Genomic DNA, 22,481 nt, shown 5'->3' with positions numbered 1-22,481 from the left:
ATTCTATTACTGTATTCTATTAACTCTATTCTATTCCAGCAAAACCTCAGCGAACCGAATTCATTTAATTCAACAGCCCTCTATGAAACCGATTCCTATCGTTACCTATGCCTCAGTATCAATTTATTTATTTATCCATTTATACAAGTACCTGCAGCCCCACAAGGGCATTATTGCAGGGGGGGGGGGGGGGGGGCGTTGGAGGAAAATGAACATGTGACGAAAACTTAAAACAGCTAAGCACAGGTGGTAAAACCAAGAAAGTAACAAATCACGTAACATCGATGAGTCATCTCGACGGCAAACGGCCTTCAGTGTACGGCGGTGCAAAATTGCAACACAAACGGTAGTAGTACGCAGTATCGCATGAAGCGCAATGGCAGCCAAAAGATATGAAGTAAACGGGTTGATATTGCCACACTGCTCACATTCTGCGAGCGCCGCCATGCGGCCGAACGGCATGGCTAGGCTCGTGTGGAAGCGAAGAAGACGACGTTCCCGCTCGGACGTGCGCTGCTGGTCTTCTAGGCCTTCGGATTAAAAGCCTTCTTTCGTGTCGGCCTACGTTTCTCGGCGACATTTTGGTGGAGGTGCTGGGTTCCGTCCCATGAACGCTGACCCGGAGGACAATTCTGACGATCATCAGCGCCGCTTGGACACAACACCCGTCCACAAAGCGAGCCGCCGCCTGCGAGGCCTGCAACCTGAGTGTCAGCCACTGACGAGGTCGGTGCGTACCATGACGTCTACTACTGGCAGCCAGACAGGTCAGCCTTCCGGCACTGTCCCACCGGTTGTAGTCCTCACACCTCGCTCGCCGCCAACATTCCACGGCGACAGGTCCGAGGATGTCGAGGACTGGTTGTCCGGCTTTGACCGTGTGGCCACTTTTAACCAGTGGACGACGACCGAAAACTACGAAACGTGGATTTCGCGTTCCAAGACAAGGCGAAGACATGGTTCGAGAACCATGAGGTATCCTTTACCAGCTGGGAAGCGTTCCGTCGTGAGATGTTCGCTACCTTCAGCACCAACGCAAGGAATAAAAACGCCGAAATCTCCCTTCGCTCCAGGTGACAGCAGTCGAACGAAAGCGTGACCATGTTTATCGAATATATGGCGCGTCTCTTCAGACGGGCTGACCGTGCCATGCCCGAGGCTACGAAGGTGCGCCACCTCATGCGTGGTGTGAAGGAGCAGCTCTTCGCTGGCCTCATACGTGTCCCTCCAAGAACCGTCGCTGACTTCGCCAAAGAAGCCACGGCCATGGAACGTTCCTTGTAGGAACACAGTGCGCAGTACGGTCGTCTGGGCAGTCTTGCGGCCACCAACTATTGTGCGTCACTGCCAGTCGCCGGAGACGAGGCGCTTCGAGAGCTTGTGCGGAGTGTGGTTCGAGAACTGCGCAACCTCTGCTTAGATGCTCCACCTGTCAGTGTTGCAGCTGTAGCCGATGCCTTCCGTGACGGAATTCGGCGAGTGGTCCAGCCACCACCGGCACCACAGCCGGAACCGTACATCATGAGCTACAGCGAAGCCCTGCGGAGACCTGCGCCAGTGCCACAGGCATTCCGCCCTGCTGCTGAACCAACGCAAGGATACCTTCCCCCCGTCGAGCTGCATGACCCGCGCCCTGTTAGAAAAGCGGACGTGTGGCGCACACCCAAGAACCGGCTACTATGCTACCACTGCGGGGAGCCTGGTCATGTCATCCGCAACTGCCCATACCGGCGGATGGGATTAAGAGGATTTCCACCGAGCGCACCTCGACCACGCTATGGTGAGAGACCGCGAGACATTGAGCAGTACCTGGCCGATCATGTGCTGCCTTCATCGCCTCCACGACGTCAGTCTAGGTCGCCGTCTCCAAGACGGGTTCCCAGTCACCCATCATCCGCTGGCCAATTCAGACGCACGTCCCCCCGCCGGGAAAACTGAAGACGGCGGCCTCCGGGGGTAGGACCGCTGCTGCCGCAGAGAGTGAACAGCCTCCATCCGACGGTTGTATGCGACGACCCGAACGCCGAAGACCCCAGCCACCGACAGCAACGACGATGCCACCGCCGACCCCACCGACGACCGCGTCGGCGACCGCACCGATGACCTCACCGACGACCCCATCGACGACGGCACCAAACATCTCACCGACGAGTTGTCAAATAATTGTTTCCGCCGCCGAAATTCTTTTTGCCGCCGATGGCTATGACGTGTGAGCACTCGTGGATACCGGAGCCGACTTTTCGGTCATGAGCAGCCACCTAGCCACGACCCTCAGAAAGGTTCTAACACCTTGGCATGGGCCACAGATACGCATAGCTGGTTGCCATGTGGTGACGCCGGTTGGCGTCTGCACCTGCCGTACAAAGATTCGAGGTGCAACTTTCATTGGCTCCTTCGCCGTGCTACGAGAGTGTTCCAAAGAACTGATTCTCGGCATGGACTTCCTTAAAAAGTATGGCGCGGTCGTCAACCTGCATGAGCAATTGGTATCGTTTTCGACACAGCGAGCCATTGCTACAGACCTCGAGCCGCACAGAGCAGCACTACGCATCTCTGACGACCACAAAACGATACCGTCGAGAGCAAGCATGTTTGTCATAGTCAAGTGTGATACCAGCTTCGGTACTCGGGGCATTGCCGAAGCGAACATGTCGCTGCTACTGTCTCGGCAAGTTTGCGTTGCTCGCGCCCTTGTCAACCTTGTTCACGCGCGTACCGAGCTCTTAGTGACCAACTTTAGTAGCGAACCACAACATTTGACGAGAAACACAGTGATTGCCCATTTTGAAGAACTTGGTGAGCATGCCGTCCAATGTTCCTTATCCACAACGGACCCCGGAACAGCGGAACAGGACACGGCACCGGGGATTACAATCGACGTGAACTCTGACCTTCTGCCTAATCAGAAACGCCGCGTGGAAAGCCTTATTGACTCTTTCCGCGACTGTTTTGCGTCATCCTCTAAGGTTCTTCAGACGCCAATAACTAAGCACCGTATTATCGTCGATAGTGACCAGAGACCACTATGTCAGCGTCCTTATCGTGTTTTGTCGAAGGAAAGGGATGCCACCCGCCGCCAAGTCGCCGAAATGCTCCGCGACGACGTCATTCAACCATCGACGAGTGCCTGGGCATCACCTGTTGTTCTCGTCGTAAAGAGAGATGGCAGCCTACGGTTCTGCGTGGATTATCGAGGTCTCAACAACGCTACCAAAAAGGATGTATATCCACTACCGCACATACATTGATGACTCATTAGATCGCCTCCGCCATGCTACCTACTTTTCGTCACTCGACCTGTGTAGCGGTTATTGGCAAGTCGAGGTCGATGAACGTGACCGAGAAAAGACCGCCTTCGTTACTTCTGACGGATTGTACGAATTTAAGGTGCTTCTTTTCGGGTTGTGTTCAGCCCCTGCAACGTTCCTTCGTATGATGGACACCGTATTAACTGACCTGAAGTGGCAGTCCTGCCTTGTGTATCTCGACGACGTCGTGATTTTCTCCGACACGTTCGAGGAGCACCTGAAACGTTTTCGTGCTGTATTCGAGGTCATTCGTTCCGCAGGTCTGTCTCTGAAGCCTGAAAAGTGCCAGTTCGCATTTAGGGAGCTCAAGTTTCTTGGCCATATTGTGAGTGCTCAGGGCGTCAGCCCTGACCCAGAAAAGACGGCCGCCGTTGCTGCATTTCCCCAGCCAACAGATAAACGAAGCTTGCGGCGTTTTCAGGGGCTTTGCGACTATTATAGGAGGTTCGTTGAAAACTTCTCCAAGCTCGCAGAGCCGCTGACTCACCTGACAAAAGACTCCGAACCCTTTTTCTGGGGCCAGGATCAGGAAACAGCTTTCACAGAACTTAAGGCCCGCCTCCAATCTGCGCCTATCCTTGGTCACTTCGACGAGAAAGCCGCCACGGAACTGCACACAGATGCCAGCAATGTTGGCCTCGATGCGGTGCTTCTGCAGTGGCAAGACGGTGTGGAACGCGTGATCGCATACGCACGTCGCACTTTGTCCCGTGCCGAAATGAATTATTCCACCACGGAAGAGGAGTGTCTCGCTGTTGTGTGGGAAATCACCAAATTTCGCCCCTACCTGTACGGCCACCCGTTTCGAGTCGTCAGCGATCATCACTCCTTGTGTTGGCTTGAGAACCTCAAAGATCCATAGGGGCGCCTTGCACGGTGGAGCCTTCGGTTGCAAGAGTTCGACGTCACTATCGTGTATAAGTAGGGCAGCAACATAGCGATGCATGATTTGGGCCAGCATGAACTTTGGGACACAAACGAAGAGACACGGGGAACACGGAACACACTGCTGACTAACAACATTAAAGTTGTTAGTCAGCAGTGTGTTCCGTGTTCCACGTGTCTGTCTTCGTTTGTGTCCCAAAGTTCATGCTGGCCCAAATCATGGATTCATACCAACTGGCCCAGAAAAATGCCATTTTGCAGTATAGCGACGCAGACTGTCTCTCCCGAGCTCCTCTTCAGTGCCCACCAGAAGAGCCCGACGACGATTCTGCTTCCCTCGGCGCTGTCACCACATCCGACGCTGCCCGCCACCAGAGGGTCGACTTCGAACTGTTGCCTCTAATCGAGTACCTCGAAGGAACCGCTCCGTCTCCACCCAGGCTCTTCTCTCGCGGACTTTCGTCATTTTGCTTAATAGATGGAGTCCTCTACAAGAAAAACTACGGCCCGACCGAAACTGCGTATCTCTTCGTTGTCCCAACCGCGCTTCGTCAGGAAGTTCTCGCTGCATGCCTCGACGACCTTTCTTCTGGCCACCTTGTTTTTTTCCAGAACGTTGGGACGCCTCCGCTACAGGTACTACTGGCGTCGGCTTGCTGCGGTCGTCCAACGCTACGTTAGAACCTGTCGTAAGTGTCAACGACGGAAGATACCGCCGACAAAATTGGCCGGCCTTCTGAAGTCAATTGATTCATCGCAAATTCGATTTCAGCAAGTCGGCATGGTCTTACTGGGCCCATTCCCAGTGTCCTCCATGGGTAACCGCTATATTGTTGCCACGGACTACCTCAGCCGCTACTGTGAAACCAAGGCTCTTCCCCGTGGCACCGCGGCTGAAATTGCACAGTTCTTTGTTCGCCTCGCCACATTGGGCTTCGCCACGGCGCCCCCGCGGTTGTATTAACTGACCGGGCAACCGCGTTTACCTCGGCTCTTACACATGATGTCCTGCGTCTAGTGGCACCAGTCATAGAAACACGGCTGCTTACCATCTTCAAACGAATGGTCTGACTGAGAGGCTGAACAGGACCATTGCAGATATGGTGTCTATGTATGTTGACGCTAACCATCGAAAATGGGACAAAATACTCCCTTACGTCACGTTTGCCTTCAACACCGCCCTCCAAGAAACGACGCGCTTCACTCCCTTCCGTTTGGTGTATGGCCGTGACGCCCTGACCATGCTGGACGCCCTGCTGCGTCCAGATTGTGCCCCTTCGTCTGCTACCGGCGCTGACCAGTTCGTTCGTGATGCAGAAGCCGCTCGCCACCTTGCTAGACAACGGATTCGACATCAGCAGAAAACTGACGCCCGGCATTACAACCTCCGCCACAGGGAGGTGATTTACCAACCCTTCGAGCACGTCTGGGTATGGAGCCCTATATGTTTGCGCGGGCGCTCTGAAAAGCTTCTGAGCCGTTACTTCGGCCCCTACGAAGTGCTACGTCAACTCAGCGAGGTCAACTATGAAGTGTTCCTTCAAGGAGTCGTCCGCTCTTCTCGACCGCCCAAGTCTGGAGTCGTCCACGTGGCCCGCATGAAACCGTATTACGCCTGTTAGCAATTGTCGGAGTTCACATTCAGTGCCGCCGCCACACGCACCTTCGCACTTTCTGTGCCTCAATTTTGTTTTTCCCCTTTGCCGGAGGCTACAAGGCGATGCCTCTTGAAAGGCGGGGGGCAATGCCACACTGTCCACATTCTGCGAGCGCCGCCATGCGGCCGAACGGCATGGCTGGGCTCGTGTGGAAGCGAAGAAGACGTTGCCGCTCGGAAGCGCGTTTATTCAACTACACCTTGGCCAATCCCCCCGCGTGGGTATGTGCCATATACCTGGGGTGAAGAAGAAGAAGAAGAAGAAGAAGACGCGCGCTGCTGGTCCTCTTGGCCTTCGGATTAAAAGCCCCCTTTCGTGTCACCCTACGTTTGTCGGCGACAATATTAATCTAATGCAGACTGCGTGACAAAAAAGACAGAAAATTTGAACACGTTTTACATTTACCAATGCTCTTGGGAAGCCTATTTCAGTGTGTGGAAGAATACGGAAAAATTAATTACGGTAGACACCAGTACGACAGCGCATCTCACGAATTTTCGCTCGTGATCACTACGTTTAGAGAAGTGGGTAGGGAAAATGTACAAGTTCTAATTTATTCCTGCGAGATCAGAGTAAATTCGGGAAAGAAGTTTTAATTTTGCAGTTAACCGGCGGTGTGCTAGTGTTTCCCAACCAAGGTTTCCTTTAACTAATGTATTACTGATACGGAACTTATAATTACCAGAAAAAATCTTGCAGCGCGGTTTTGCCCACATTCGAGCTTTTCTATAAGATTAGAACTTTGAGGGTCCCATACCGCACAAGCGTATTCGAATACCGGACAAACATTTGTTATGTAAATCAGTTCTTTTACTTTCTGGGAGGCTTTATAAATATCACGTCTAACGAGGTTTAGCATACGAGATGACTTTAAGGTTAAGTATTCAATATGTCTGTTTCATGTTAAATTTTCTGAAATATAGACCCCACGGTATTTCTAATGTTGGACCTTTTCAAGAAGTAGTCCGTCCAATTTATGCACTGATCTCACAGGAAAGCGTTTACGGGTGTCCCCTCGGTGTCGTTGTTTGTGAGCGCCTGGATTTATCATAATGGACAGGTAATCCGACGAAAAATTGCACAACTTTGCTTCTTAAACTATACTATCATTTTCCTCACCGGCCAAACTCTCTCTTACAGCCGCCACTACGAACTTATCGCAGCCATTTTAATTAAGTGAGTGTTCATGGTCACACTAACGCTTTTCACAGGCCCTTTTTCCCCGCCTAATTGCAGCATGGAATGAATTACTCGAATCAATAGCATCCGAGCGCAACACACTTAAGTTTAGAAATAAACTAGCTGTCCATGCCAACAAATAACTACAAGGATTTCCTTTTTGCGTAATTTTTTTTCTTTCTAGTTTATGTGATTGTGGCCCGTGCTGCATTTTTGATAATATTGCACTTATACTACTTATTCTTTATTTTATTAATTTTGAATTTTGCTTTGTTACATATTATGGCATCCTTGTATTGATATTGTATTATTGTATTGTAGTGCCTGTTCTCGTTTTTCTAATGCTGACCATTGATATATATGTTATCGATCGCCCCCCCCCCCCCTTATGCACTACCCCATTTGGGGCCTTTAAGGAATAAATGGCGCTGATGATGATGATGATGATCTTCGCTCTTACTGCAAAGAGCTTTCTTGCGCAGTATGGAAGCAGCTTTTCTCTAGTGCGTTACTGAGGCATAAGGTTGCCATACATCTTTCGATATGTTTGGAGTGGCAGGAGTTGTATGAAAGTAAGACTTTCTTGGTTTGTGAGGCGTAGGTCCAGCATAGGTGCAAATAAAAGGTAAAACAAGGTCTAAAAATGTAATAGCATTGTCGTCCGGTAATTCATGGGTAAAAGTCAATGCACTAGAGCTCGAACTAAAACAGCCTAAAACGTTATGTATGTTGATGATTTTTTAGTACTTATCAACGTTTTATTTAACGACAATCAGCAGTATGTGGTGGCTAGCGTTTTAGCCAGCATAAATGACATTCTCGAAAATCTAGAATGCAAAGTGAGGTTATATGCTGATGATTGTGCCATATAAAGTAATGTAGAAAGTGATTGTGAAGTTAGTAGTTTGCAGAATGATCTGAACAAAATTCATGCTTTGTGTACTAAGTGTGGCATGCCTCGGAACACTGCTAAATGTCAACTTGTGTCACTCACCCGTAAACGCTTTCCTGTGAGATCAGTGTATAAATTGGACGGACTACTTCTTGAAAAGGCCCAACGTTAGAAATAACGTGGGGTCAATTTTTCAGAAAATTTAACATAGAGCAGATATATTGAATACTTAACCTTAGTCATCTCGTATATTAAACCTCGTTAGACGTGATATTTATAAAGCCCCCAGAAAGTAAAAGAACTGCTTTACATAACAAATGTTCGTCCGGTAATCGAATACGCTTGCGCGTTATGGGATCCTCAAAGCTCTAATCTTGTAGAAAAGCTTGAACGCGGCTAACACCGCGCAGCAAGATTTGTTTCTCGTAATTATAACTTCCGTAGCAGTATTACATTAGTTAAAGAGAACCTTGGTTGAAAAACAGTAGCACACCGGCGGTTAACTGCAAAATTAGAACTTTTCCCCCGAATTTACTCTATCTCGAAAGAATAAATTACAAATTCTAATTTTCTCTCCCCACTTCTCTAAACGTAGTGATCACGAGCGAATGTTCTTGAGATGCGCTGTCGTACTGGTGTCTACCATAATTAATTTTTCCGCATTCTTCCGCACACAGAAATAGGCTTGCCAAGAGCATTGGTAAATGTAAAACGTTTCTGTCTTTATTGTCATGCAGTCTGCATTAGATTAATATAATTCCGCTTAATTCATATCTTTTGGCTGGCATTGCGCTTCATGCAATACTGCATACCCTTTCCGTTTTTGTTGCAATTTTGCACCGCCGTTCACTGAAGACCGTTTGCCGTCGAGATGACCCACTGATGTTACGTGATTTGTTGCTTTTTTGCTTTTACCACCTGTGCTTAACTGTTTTAAGTTTTCGTCACATGTTCATTTTCCTCCAACTGGCCCCCTGCTTTGTTTGCACTGCTTTGTTAGACGGTAAAACCTGATGAAGGACTTGGTCCATTTGTGAAAGATGTTACATAATAGCGGCGCAACGCACGATCCAATACAAATGCCCGCATTCTGCAAAGTTTTTAAAGTTTTAGATATGTGGACGATTTTTTTAATATTTTAATCAAGGACGCAAGCTTTAATGTTGCTGAAGCTGCACATGATGTTTTATCTCTGTTTAGACAACATAGAAAAGGCTTAGATTTTACATGCGAACTGCCTGTGGACCACTTTTTAGAGTTTTTAGATCCCAAGATTGAGTTCTGGAATGATCATGTGTGTTGGGCTTACGCCCCGCGAGCAAAAAAAGGACTTCTGCCATTTGACTCTGCGCATTCAAAGCTAGTAAAAAGAAGCATTGCTTCACTCTGTCTTGAGTCTGCACTAAAGAAGTCATGTGTTCACAAGATGCGACTAAGTTTCGACAACCAATTGGCCAGGCTGGCTTCTGCCGGATACCCTGGTTCGCTCGTGACAGGGGTCGCCGAAAGCCTGCTGCAGAAGATGAAGTCGAGGGCAGTGAGAGCTGGGGCAGAGGTCCCTCGAGAAGAGGTGAGACCTGTGGCGGTGCCGTATGTGCACAAGTTGGCCCACAACCTGAAAAAGGTGGCGAGCAGGCATGGTGTCCCGCTCGTTTTCGCAGCCCCCCTGAAGCTCGGAAGTGTTTGCCCTCGATTAGAAAAAAGAAGGCAAAAACAAAAAGAAACAGGCTGCGGAACCAAGCACGGGCGACAATTCATGAGGTGTACCGAAGGGGAAGTATACGAAATTCCCCTCTCGTGCGGTCGTTCCTATATAGGACAAACCGGGCGCTGTGTCAATGAGCGAATCAGGGAACATGAAAGAAACGTGGAACAAAATAAAGAGGGCCCAAATTTACCAAAACATATTAGATCCTGCCCTTCGCGCTCTTGTGAGCCATGTTTTTCAACGGTGCGGATTCTGGCCAGGAGTGACAATGTAAAAGCAAGAAAACTTATTGAAGCATTCTATATCAGCAAGAAAGGCAGTTTGTGCGCCAGTGAAACGTCATTATCTTTATACAAGGCGGAAAAACTGTTTTTTGAAAGATGTTTATCGTGTACTACTTGATGTATGAATATGCTCCTTGCGCAGGCGCCGGTTGACTGTATATATAGGCATGTATGTGGCTTCCCCAAATTAAACCAGTTGTGAGTGGCGCTCTGTCTCGTTTCCTTCTCTTGTGTGTGTGTGGTTTTGGCGCCTAAAAAGTACAATGTTCAAGTACCAACTTGCCCAACAAGAAGTCCTCTTAAGCTATATTTCTAATACAGTGGGCCCTTCTGTTTGTGTGTCGTCTCCAAGCTTTATTGGTGATTGGATTACACCTGTCGTCGCCAACACCTGTCGCGCAAGAAGCATCGCCTTCTGCATCAAGAATGGATTGGTTCCCGCAGAAGTCAGTGCCCTATTTCGCCCAGTGTTACCTTCATGGGGACACGTTTAACGAACAAGCAAGATTTTGAGGTCTGACCTGTGGCGCAAAATTCGCCTGCTCAACGACCTTCTACGCACTGCTTGTTCCACGCAATATCCTGCCTGGCTCGCTGGAAAGAACATTCGGTCTGTCAAGCGGTTGGCATCCCAGATGACAGAACAACTCTGGATGTGCATCCTCAAGAGTCTGCTCAAAGAAGCGGGAAAGGACGTGAAGAAAGCCGTGAGTGGTTTGGTAGTTGTTGGGGACATTGATTTGCCTGATGAGATGACGTCCGTACTTCAAAAAGGACCCAAGTTCGGCATTGAGCCAAAGGTGCCACCGCATGAACTGGTAGCCGTAAATCGACGCATCGCAAGTAAGGCTGATCCAGAAAAGCAAGAAATGTGCCTTCTGGAGGGCGTTGACTGTCTTCATAAATCTGGGTACCCGAGGCCTACGCGTCGCATGGAAATGTCGGTTGGAGCCATTGTGTCATACTTTAGCAATAATTCACTGACACTCCTTCAAATTGATAAAGAGGGCGGGTTAGTAGTTATGACTGATGATAACTTCTCGATAAGAGCTACTGAAGCGATTAAGAATTTTTCACTCATCCCTGTGAAGTCAACGAAAGTAAAAAGCCGCGCTGTGGAAATGTGTGAACGTCTGGGTTTGGTCAGCCTTGCTAAAGAAATTGCCAAAAGCAAAAGTAAAGCGCTGAGAGTGTTCTTTGCGGTTAAAACGCACAAGCCAGGCTTCCCATTCAGAACAATAGTAACGGAAAAGGGTTCATGGCAGAAGCAGATAAGTCTTTTCTTGTTAAAGCATTTGAGCAAACTACAAGTGGGAGATCCGTTTCTAACGAAAAGATCCAAAGAAGTTTGTGAATTTCTAAAATCTGAAGCTGAGGTTGGGTGTGCTTTTTCAGTGGATATTGTTGATTTATTTTATTCTGTACCCCACGCTGCCCTATTCACTACAGTCAGGGAATGTATTGAAAGAAATGATATTTCCTACCAGAACTCTGCAGGTATTTCTATTCGTGATTTTTTAACTGTTTTAAAGTTTTACTTGGAGTCCACTTTTATAACATTTGACCAGCGGTATTTTCTGCAGAATGCGGGCATTTGTATTGGATCGTGCGTTGCGCCAGTATTATGTAACATCTTTCTTTCACAAATGGACCAAGTCAATCATCAGGTTTTACCGTCTAACAAAGTTTATAAAGTTTATAGATATGTGGACGATTTTTTGATTATTTTAACCAAGGACGCAAGCTTGAATGTTGCTGAAGCTGCACACGATGTTTTATCTCTGTTTATACAACATGGAAAAGGCTTAGATTTTACATGTGAACTGCCTGTGGACCATTTTTTACAGTTTTTAGATCCCAAGATTGAGTTCTGGAAGGATCATGTGTGTTGGGCTTACGCCCCGCGAGCAAAAAAAGGACTTCTGCCATCTGACTCTGCGCATTCAAGGCTAGTAAAAAGAAGCACTGCTTCACTCTGTCTTGAGTCTGCACTGAAGAAGTCATGTGTTCACAAGATGCGACTAAGTTTCGACAACCAATTGGCCAGGCTGGCTTCAGCCGGATACCCTGGTTCGCTCGTGACAGGGGTCGCCGAAAGCCTGCTGCAGAAGATGAAGTCGAGGGCAGTGAGAGCTGGGGCAGAGGTCCCTCGAGAAGAGGCGAGACCTGTGGCGGTGCCGTATGTGCACAAGTTGGCCCACAACCTGAAAAGGGTGGCGAGCAGGCATGGTGTCCCGCTCGTTTTCACAGCCCCCCTGAAGCTCGGAAGTGTTTGCCCTCGATTAAAAAAAAAGAAAGCAAAAACAAAAAGAAACAGGCTGCGGAGCCAAGCACGGGCGACAATTCATGAGGTGTACCGAAGGGGAAGTATACGAAATTCCCCTCTCGTGCGGTCGTTCCTATATAGGACAAACCGGGCGCTGTGTCAATGAGCGAATCAGGGAACATGAAAGAAACGTGGAACAAAATAAAGAGGGCCCAAATTTACCAAAACATATTAGATCCTGCCCTTCGCGCTCTTGTGAGCCATGTTTTTCAACGGTGCGGATTCTGGCCAGGAGTGACAATGTAAAAGCAAGAAAACTTATTGAAGCATTCTATATCAGCAAGAAAGGCAGTTGTGCGTCAGTGAAACGTCATTATCTTTATACAAGGCGGAAAAACAGTTTTTTGAAAGATGTTTATCGTATACTACTTGATGTATGAATATGCTCCTTGCGCAGGCGCCGGTTGACTGTATATATAGGCATGTATGTGGCTTCCCCAAATTAAACCAGTTGTGAGTGGCGCTCTGTCTCGTTTCCTTCTCTTGTGTGTGTGTGTGTGGTTTTGGCGCCTAAAAAGTACAATGAGTGCGAAGAAGCTTTGAAATTCCTTTAGACGTCGCCTGCAAGCGCAGCCAAGGAGTCATTCGGCAAAAGATTTAACTTTATGTAAAAAAAATGATCACCATATCTGAAACCTTTCAAGGCTGCCCGCGACATCACTCTGCGCGTACAAAATATGCCTGAAGACTACAATAGAGTGAAGTCTGACTTTGGGACGTCCACAAGGCGAGTGGCTGGGGCACGCGTGCGAGATCAAACGAGAGATCGTAACGTGAAATGCTGTCAACGATGCGAAGCGTGGCATAGTCCCGACGCCAGCAAGTGTCAAACAGCCGTACGCAACTTTTTCTCCAGACAAGCGGATGCATGCATGCATGCATGCCAAGCCAAGCAGGAGCCTGTTAGAGGCTCCGGTCTTTCCTTCGGAATGCCCTGAGACACCGCTGTACACGCTGCATAAAGACTCTCCAGGCCGACTACTAGTGCAGGCGCCTACCTACAACACTAGTCGGCTATACGAAATGGGTTGAGGTAGAATACGTGTCGTAAGTGGCAAGCTTGTTTCAGACAACGTAAGGACGTTCATATCGTAAGATGTCAAAAATTTCTACATGCCTTACGGATTACAAATGATCAGTTTAAAAAATTCCCATTGCGCAACAAACGCACATGCTGACCGCTGGGCCGCTTGAGAATAAGCATTTCCCTTATGTTCAACGAACAGAGGCCTCAGAGCGCTAAAGCTACGCGGCGTCAGTCGCGCGGTAAGATCGCCTTAGCCAGTCCCACGCGAAGTTATTCTGCAGATGACCTGTGAACAAGAATTTTCCTGGCTAGTTCCTCCTTCCTTCTGGCGCTCAATTTTACGGCATTCGTAACATCATGAACACCGAGTGCATGCGGCCTGGAAACCCCATCGCTATCACAGAATTGTTTGTAGTAGAATACGAGCTGGGACCTAACGCGTGCGCTCCGCTGCTGCCTTTTGTGAGTACGCGCAGGAGGTGGTCATGTCCGTAACCCACAACTACGGCGCTGCATTCATTCCCTCCCTCCCCCTTCCCACATGGCGCCGCTGAGGGGCGCACCGAGAAGTGAAACAGTCATGGTGCCCTCACTTTCGTCATTCAGCCCAAGACGATGTTTGAATAGCCGTAGAAGCAGGCAAAATGATCAATGGTGTGGGAGGCACAGTCCGCTAGGTGACGTTTCGACAACAGGGCTTCTCTTTGTCTGGCCATTCTGTGCAGGTGTATTTCAACCAGGTCCTTCGGTGTAGGCAGGTACTCGCAGAACCGCCATTGCAAAAACTTGTTTCCCCATTCTTTCCTTGACCTCTTTCGGACAGGCATTGGAGAACCGCATCGGGTTCCATATAGACCGTGCAGACTACGCACCTGTGCCGGCGACCACGTGCAGTCCTGTGTCCCTGGCCACGCGGCGCATGAGTTCCACATTCCTGCCCATGCCACGGCACGTGTTGTCGACCAGAGCCCCGCCTCCACTGGCACGTAGAAATCGCATCTCCTGCATCACGGCCTCCTCCACGTCAGCCCCGTGAAAACGCAGGTTCTCCGGATGGCTGTACCTGCAGGGGTAGATTGTATCACACCAGGCCTAAACGAGCAACACTAATCATATTAAACTGTTGTTGCACGCAAGAAAGAATGAATGACTCTCACAAGAAGCTGTAGTAAAACTTTCTGACGGGCTAGTTGGTACATCTCTATTAAACAGCGTGCGCTAACAGGACGTACACAGGAAACTTGGAGACAGAGGAAAGAAGCTTCTTTGCGCTTCTTCCGCTTCTTTCCTCTGTCTCCATCTCCAAGTTTCCTGTGTACGTCCTGTTAGCACACACTGTTTAATATATTCACAAGAAGATAAGCCCCTCGAACACACATGTTCGAACTGCGCTGTTTCCTTGCTTGTTTCTTTTTTTTACAATGGCCTAAGTGTAGCCGACCGTAAACTGAAAAAAGACGTTCCTTCCATATGTGCTGAGTTGTTTTATTTGTCGAAGCACGCATGGCTATCATTTCTTCTGCCGGCATCAGAGAGGAAGCTAACTGCCAGCATTTCACATGACCAGACACTGTATGTCATATCAAATCAAGTTTCAGTTTAAAGAGCCTCTAATGCAGGTATACGAATGCGCAACGATAATTCAATCACCGCTGGCGCTTCTGGTTACTTTAACATGAAATACGCTTGCCAACAAATCGGCGGCTCTCCTAAGGCCTAGAAGCGGCGCAATTGCGTTACGGTGCAAAACATTCTGCGGGCACTTAAGTCTGCGTACGTGAAGGAATGCGAAAGCATGTCTTTGATCTAGATCTTTTTTTTTTCTGACTCGTAACGTGGAGTGTGAAATTTCGTCATTCCCTGTAACGACATACTGCACCAGCTCATCATTTCCGGTTACTATATATAACACCACTTCGTCATTTCCGGTTGCTTCCCAATTTCAATACGAAAATTCCTTCTTGAAGAAAGGAAAGGATGGTAAAAGTGGTTTTTGTTAAAATAATAGTAAAAAGGAAGGAAAAGATTTTTGCTAGCCCCGGCATCTGCCATCGATACTGAAGCACCTGAGCACCTGGGGCAGCGGAGATAAAGGATAGCCGGCAAAATGGAGAAATGAAATGAAAGAGGTGAGGGGACAGGAATAGAGGGGGAGAAGTATTATATACAAACTATGTACTCAATAAGATATGTGTCCAGGTTGTGCGCGTGATTATTTGATGTTGGAGGAATTAAAACACACGCGCATAGCTCTGTGTTGGCTACAAGTGGAGTGGGGCGTTCAGTTATTAATCGTTCAAGGTAGAACTCGCGGAGCGTTCGGTCACTGCGTGTGACTACCTGATGGAGAGCAGACGGGACGTCAAGGAAAGGGCGAAGTTGCTTTTACATCTCGACATCTCGGTCGACCCTTCAACCGCGCCTCAAGGGAAAGGCAGTCTCAGACAGCATACAGTTGGATTGGAGGTGAGTATGTTATCGGTTCATCGCAAGCTAGAAAACTTGACACAAACCTGTAAGCTGCATGCAAAAAGAAATACTATGACACCACCCGGAAGTGGGACGACGTCCTTAAGCTCAACGACGTCGTCTTTTACGTAACGCAAGTCGCCAAACTCTGGTACGGTAATCAGGAAGCCGACATAACGACTTGGGCCGCCTTTAAAGCCCGCTTTGCGGATGTCATTCGACGCCCTGTAATCCGCAAGCTTCGTGCCGAACATAATTTGCGGGGCCGGGTGCAGCAGGTCGGGCAAACTTTTACCAGCTACATCGAGGATGTTTTTTAAAGCAAAAAGCTCGGCTAGCTGGTGACCTTTAGATTCAAAACACTACCAAAAAGTCGTCCACATATCTAAAAATCTTTAAAATCTTGTTGTTTTCAAGGCACGTTTCAATGCGTCTGTCCAACCTGGCTACATAATATTGTCACGGACGCCGGTAGGACGTTCAATCCCTGGCAGAACAGTACCTGGCGAGCACACTGCGCAGAGCGTAGCCGGCAGGGCCTAGCACCGAGCAGAAGAGGACGAAGTCCGGCGCGCGACAAAGGTCGAAGACAGACCGCACGGGGGAGCCGGTAGCGTGATGGCTAAACTAAGTGCGGCATTGCCCCTCCCCTCTGGAAAGGCATCGACTCGATGCCTGACAGTGAGGGGGAGTCACGTGTTGGTGTTAACAGAATCCCAGGCACCGAACGTGGTGAGAGTTGTCCTAGCGGGCATGGTATGGCTTGAGTCTTGCGACGTGCACAATTTCGGATGTCGGCGGGCGTCTGGAAGAACGAACACTCCCTTGCGGGCGCACTTCATACGTAACGTCGCTGAGTTGGCGGAGTACCTCGTAGGGGCCGAAGTAACGGCGCAAAAGCTTCTCGGAGCGACCGCGCAGACGTATGGGGCTCCAAACCCACACTTGGTCGCCAGGCTGGAAAATGACTTCGCGGTGACGGAGGTTATAGCGGTGAGCATCGACTTCTTGCCGCACGCAGGTTCGTTGCCGAGCCAGCCGGCGGGCAGCCTCTGCATGGCGAACGAATGCATCAGCGTCGGCAACGGATGGGCGGGCAATATCGGGCAACAACATCGTGTCCAACATAGTCACGACTTCACGGCCGTGTACCAAACGAAATGGCGTGAACCCCGTCGTCTCTTGAAGGGCAGTATTGTAGGCAAACGTGACGTACGGAAGGATTTCGTCCCAGTTCTTATGGTCGTCGTCGACGTACATAGAAATCATATTAGCGATAGTCTTATTGAGGCGCTCCGTTAGGCCGTTGGTTTGAGGATGGTAAGCTGAGGTCTTACGATGCCTTGTGCCACTGAGCCGCATAACTTCCTGAGTAAGCGTGGACGTGAACGCTGTGCCTCGGTCAGTTAAAACAACATAAGGGGCGCCATGGCGGAGGACTATGCTGATGATGAAAAAGTCAGCAATTTCAGCAGCAGTGGCGCGGGGAAGGGCTTTCGTCTCACAATACCGGGTGAGGTAGTCGGTGGCAACCACAATATACCGGTTACCCAATGATGACGTGGGAAATGGGCCCAGTAAGTCCATGCCGACTTGGTGGAAAGGAATTCTCGGCGGAGCAATGGGTTGGAGCAAGCCACCCGGCTTGAAAGGTGGTTTCTTCCGACGTTGACACTCGTGGCAAGTACGTACATAACGCTTGACAGTCGCAGAAAGCCTGAGCCAGTAATAACGGTGACGAACTCGTGCCATCGTTCGAGAAAACCCGAGGTGACCGGAAGGAAGCTCGTCGTGGCATGCCTGCAAAACGTCAGTGCGGAGCGCCGTTGGAACCACGAGCAGGTAACCAGAGTCCGTCGGGGCGTAATTTCGTTTGTAGAGGACGCCATCTCGCAAGCAAAACGACGACAAGCCACGCGCGAATAGACGAGGCGGTAACGAGGCGGTACCCTCAAGATAATCGATGAGTGGCCGCAATTCCGTGTCGTCCCTCTGGTGTTGAGCGAGGTCGGACGTGGTCAGAGCACCAATAAAGAGGGGGTCATCTTCGAGGTCATCAGAGCTGGACGGGATAGGAGCACGGGACAAGCAGTCTGCATCGCTGTGTTTGTTTCCCGACTTGTAGACAACTGTTACATCAAATTCTTGCAAGCGAAGGCTCCAACGAGCTAGCCGGCCCGAGGGGTCTTTAAGATTCGCGAGCCAGCACAGTGAGTGGTGGTCACTCACGACCCGAAACGGGCGACCATACAAGTAGGGCCGGAACTTCGTTATCGCCCACACAACAGCTAGGCACTCCTTTTCAGTGGTTGAGTAACTGGCCTCGGACCGAGACAGCGTGCGGCTGCCATAAGCAATCACACGCTCAACACCATCTTGCCACTGGACGAGTACTGCACCGAGGCCAATGTTGCTGGCATCGGTGTGAAGTTCTGTATCCGCCTCCTCGTCAAAATGGGCAAGAATGGGCGTTGTTTGTAGGCGTTTGCGGAGCTTTTCGAAGGCGTCCTGCTGTTCCTGTGCCCAGACGAAAGGCTGATCGTCTTTTGTCAGCCGTGTGAGAGGCTCAGCCAGCCTGGAGAACTCTTGCACGAAGCGTCGGTAATATGCGCAGAGGCCAAGAAACCGGCGCACAGCTCGCTTATCAGTGGGAGTCGGGAACGCAGCTACAGCAGCCGTCTTGTCGGGGTCGGGGCTGACACCCTCAGGTGTCACAACATGGCCCAAAAACTTAAGCCGTTGGTACGCGAAGTGGCATTTTTCGGGTTTTAGAGATAGACCGGCTGATCGGATGGCCGTCAATACTGCACTCAAGCGTTTGAGATGTTCTTCGTAGGTCGCAGCGAAAATAACCACATCATCAAGATAGACGAGACACGACTGCCATTTGAGGCCAACCAGGACAGTGTCCATCATTCTTTGAAAGGTGGCAGGAGCGGTACACAGGCCAAAGGGGAGCGCCTTGAACTCGTACAAACCGTCAGGCGTTATGAACGCGGTCTTTTCACGGTCACGTTCATCGACTTCGATCTGCCAGTACCCACTGCGTAGATCAAGAGAGGAAAAGTATCGGGCATGACGCAGGCGATCGAACGAGTCATCAATTCGGGGCAACGGATAAACGTCCTTTTTAGTAATCTTGTTGAGGCGACGATAGTCGACGCAGAATCGGAGAGTGCCATCCTTCTTGGCGACCAGCACAACGGGCGAAGCCCACGGGTTTGTTGACGGCTGGATAACCTCGCCGCGGAGCATTTCCTCAACCTGCCTCCGAATCACCTCCCGTTCTTTCGCAGACACTCGATAGGGGTGGTGTTGTATAGACCTCTCGCCTTCATCCACTACAATGCGGTGTTTAGCGACCGATGTTTGTCGAACTTTAGAAGTGGTCGCAAGCAGTCACGAAAAGAGTCGAGGATCATGTGGAGGCGGTGTTTCTGATCGGCGGTTAGGTCGGGGTTCACGTCAGTCATAACGGGGGCGTCAGACGTCGATGCATGGGTATCGTTGAGGGAGCAGGCGCAGTGGGAGACTGAGTCACTAATTTCATCGAAATAGGCTATGGCGGTTGCTTGCGGCAAGTGGCGGTATTCGGCGCTAAAGTTCGTAACAAAAAGCTGCGTTCGCAGTCCGCGGAGGGAAGTAACACCCCGCGCAACGCAGACTTGTTGACTCAGCAGTAACGACAGGTTACCTTCCGCAACCCCGTGAGGAGTGCGTGGGTTGGAGCATTCCACCGTAATAAACAAACTGGAGTGTGGTGGTAGCGTGACATTGTCATCAAACACGCGAAAAACAGGCCTGTCGGGCTCGCTGCTGTCGGCTATGGCACAATGAGGTGAGAACGTCACGACAAGTTCGCGGAGGTTGATTATCGCACCGTGTTCCCGAAGAAAATCTAACCCGAGGATGAGGTCCTTCGAGCAATGAGCCAACACAGCGAAGCAGGCAGTGAAGGTGACACCACGAATCTCCATTCTAGCGGTGCAGACGCCAAGCGGTGTCACCAGATGGCCTCCAGCTGTCCGGATGTGTGTTCCAGGCTAAGGTGTCAGTACTTTCCTCAGGACAAGCGTCAGACCACGACTCATGACGGAGAAATCGGCGCCGGTATCTACGAGAGCAGTCACGCAGCGGCCATCAACGATGACCGAGATTTCAGCTGAAGCTTGGTCACCGTCAGAAAAACGCTGTGTGAGGGAGGTCGGACTAGGGGATCGTTCTCGCGGTCGGGTTGGGGCGTCAAGCGGAGGCGTCTCCGTTCGTCGAAAAGTCGTCGGACTTAAGGGTCGTTCAGATTGTCCAATTGAGGCGTCAAGCGAAGAAGGCGTCTCTGGTCGAGTCGGAGGTCGGGTCGCATGCTAACGTCAGTGAGCGGAGGATGTTCGTCATTATGTCCGGTGACGGCGGCCCTACCTCCGGGGGTCGCCGTCCTCAGTTTTCCCGGCGCGGGCTGGAGGACTGCCGGACGTAGGACTGGCGAACTGGTGAAGAAAACCGTCGAGGCGACGGTGACCTGGACTGACGTTGGGCAGTGGGTACAGGTGGGACGTTGGCCGCTAGGTACTGATCGATCTCGCGGGGTCGTTCACCATAGCGCGGCAGGGGTGCGTCGGGCGAAAAGCCACGCAGGCCAATCCGGCGGTACGGGCAGTGACGACGGATGTGGCCTGCTTCGCCGCAATGGAAGCACAGGGGCCTGTTGTTCGGCGTTCGCCACATGTTTGCCTTCGTGACGGGTGGGCGGTCGTCTGGCAGCGCTGTCGTATGCGGGAATCGGTGGGACGGCGCGGTAGGGGCAGGAGAGTAGAACGCCGGCGGTGGTGGCGCAGGACTTCGCAATGTCTCGCTGTATGTCATCACATAGGGCGCTGGCGGTGGCGGCGGTGGAGTGGGCTGCACCGTGCGGCGTATCTCGTCACGGACAGCCTCCGAGATGGCGGTGACACTAGGAGGCTGCTCCACAGAGCGAAGCGTCTGCAGCTCTTCGCGAACGATGCTCCTGATGAGCTCTCGGAGGGAGGTGTTCTCATCCCCGGGCCTCGGCATGTGGCACTCCACAGCAGTGATGTTTGAGGAACGGCCGTAGTGCGCAAACCGCTGCTGCAGGGCGCGCTCCATGCCTGCCGCCTCCTTTGGAAAATCGGCGACTGTAGCCGGAGGATCGCGCACGAGCCCAGCGAACAATTGCTCCTTGACGCCCCGCATCAAATGGCGCACCTTCTTGGCTTCCGACATCGAAGGATCAGCGCGGTTGAAAAGCCGGGTCATGTCCTCCACGAACATCGCCACGCTCTCGTTTGGCTGCTGCGCTCTCGATTGCAGGGCCAATTCAGCAAGCTCCCTCCGCTCGTTGCTGCTGAACGTATCCAGCAACTGGCGCCGGAAGTCTTGCCAGGTGTGGATGGCGGACTCGTGGTTTTCGAACCACGTCTTAGCGGCGTCCTGGAGGGCAAAGTAGACGTTCCGAAGCTTGCGGTCCTCGTCCCACAGATTAAATTCAGAGACCCTGTCATACCCGTTCAACCAGTCCTCCACATCTTCAAACTTGTCACCATGAAACGGCGCGGGCGTACGAGGCGAATGAAGAAGCAGCGGTGGCGAACTCACAGTTTGCTGGAAGGTCTGGCTGGCCACCGTAGAGGTCATCTTGCGGGATGGCGCGGCGAGGGGATTGTACTCGGGAGCTAAACCTCTCAAGCGGCGGCTTGACTTGTAAACAGGTGTCGTGTCCAGGGGGTGTGGCTGAGCGCTGGAGGTTCCTGGGACCTCTTCGTACATAGATCGTACCCAGCAGCTGCACGAAAAATGTCACGGAGCCGGTAGGACGTTCAATCCCAGTGCGCGAGCACACTGCGCAGAGCGTAACCGGCAGGGCCTAGCACCGAGCAGAAGAGGACGAAGTCCGGCGCGCGACAAAGGTCTGAGACAGACCGCACGGGGGAGCCGGTAGCGTGATGGCTAAACTAAGTGCGGCAATATTCACTTAGCGCGGGGGCGACACAAAAACCGATGTACAGGTGCGGCCAAAATATTACCGAGCATGCTTCGGCGTTTGAAATTTTTCTCACGTGTTGCGTAAAGAAGATATGAGTGTGTCTTTTGTTCACACGCGAACGCGCCAGTTACGTATGCTAAGAAGTGCCTCCTAATTTTCGTTAGGTAAGGTGCGGCGAGAGTTCTAATCACCGAAGCCTCCTCCGTAATCTGTCTTTAGAGCGGTAAATCATCGAAGCTTATTACATCAAGCAGAAGGGTCTTATCTGCATAAGCAAGCCATCTGTCTCGTTGTCAGAAGGGATTAGTTTTCTTAGTGGTTCATTAACAGCGACATAATCATTGCTTGGTCGTTTTGAAACGTGTGCTTTTATGTCACCACTAGTATATATCAACGCTTGTATTTGTTCTGCTTTTATCATTGCCTGCTAGTGTGGTTATTAACCTTTTTTTTCATGAATAAACTTATTTATTTTTATTTATTTATTTATTCGTTTATTTACATACCTACAGCGCCCTTGCAGGCATTAGTGTAGGGGGAAAGAAAAAAACAATATGAGTGCACAGATAATACATAATACAAATTCAGTTGCAATTTGAAAGGCAGGAAACCAGCAGTGAAAAATAAAACGACACGTATACACGTAGTTGCGTTGATATTTGTGTCACTTCATCACACTGTATTGTGGTAAGTGGGAAAACAGGCATGAGAAGTTAAAAGCAATGCTAAAACCCATTAAAAAGAATA

At 50.3% G+C, this 22,481-nt stretch overlaps 1 protein-coding gene across 7 annotated transcripts in view; it reads right to left on the bottom strand.

Moving 5' to 3' along the window:
- Positions 1-22,481, bottom strand: part of LOC144106417 (N-acetyltaurine hydrolase) — an 891,210-nt gene that overhangs the window by 558,628 nt on the left and 310,101 nt on the right. For all 7 annotated transcript variants that reach the window (XM_077639226.1, XM_077639227.1, XM_077639228.1 and 4 more), the window contains exon 3: positions 14,140-14,330. In XM_077639226.1, coding sequence (XP_077495352.1) covers positions 14,140-14,330 — 191 coding nt within the window. The remainder of the gene's footprint in view (positions 1-14,139; positions 14,331-22,481) is intronic.

This window comes from Amblyomma americanum, chromosome 10 (assembly GCF_052857255.1).
Source record: "Amblyomma americanum isolate KBUSLIRL-KWMA chromosome 10, ASM5285725v1, whole genome shotgun sequence".
NCBI lineage: Eukaryota > Metazoa > Arthropoda > Arachnida > Ixodida > Ixodidae > Amblyomma > Amblyomma americanum.
The sequence above is the reverse complement of the archived record's forward strand: the minus strand, read 5'-3'. Positions and strand labels throughout refer to the sequence as shown.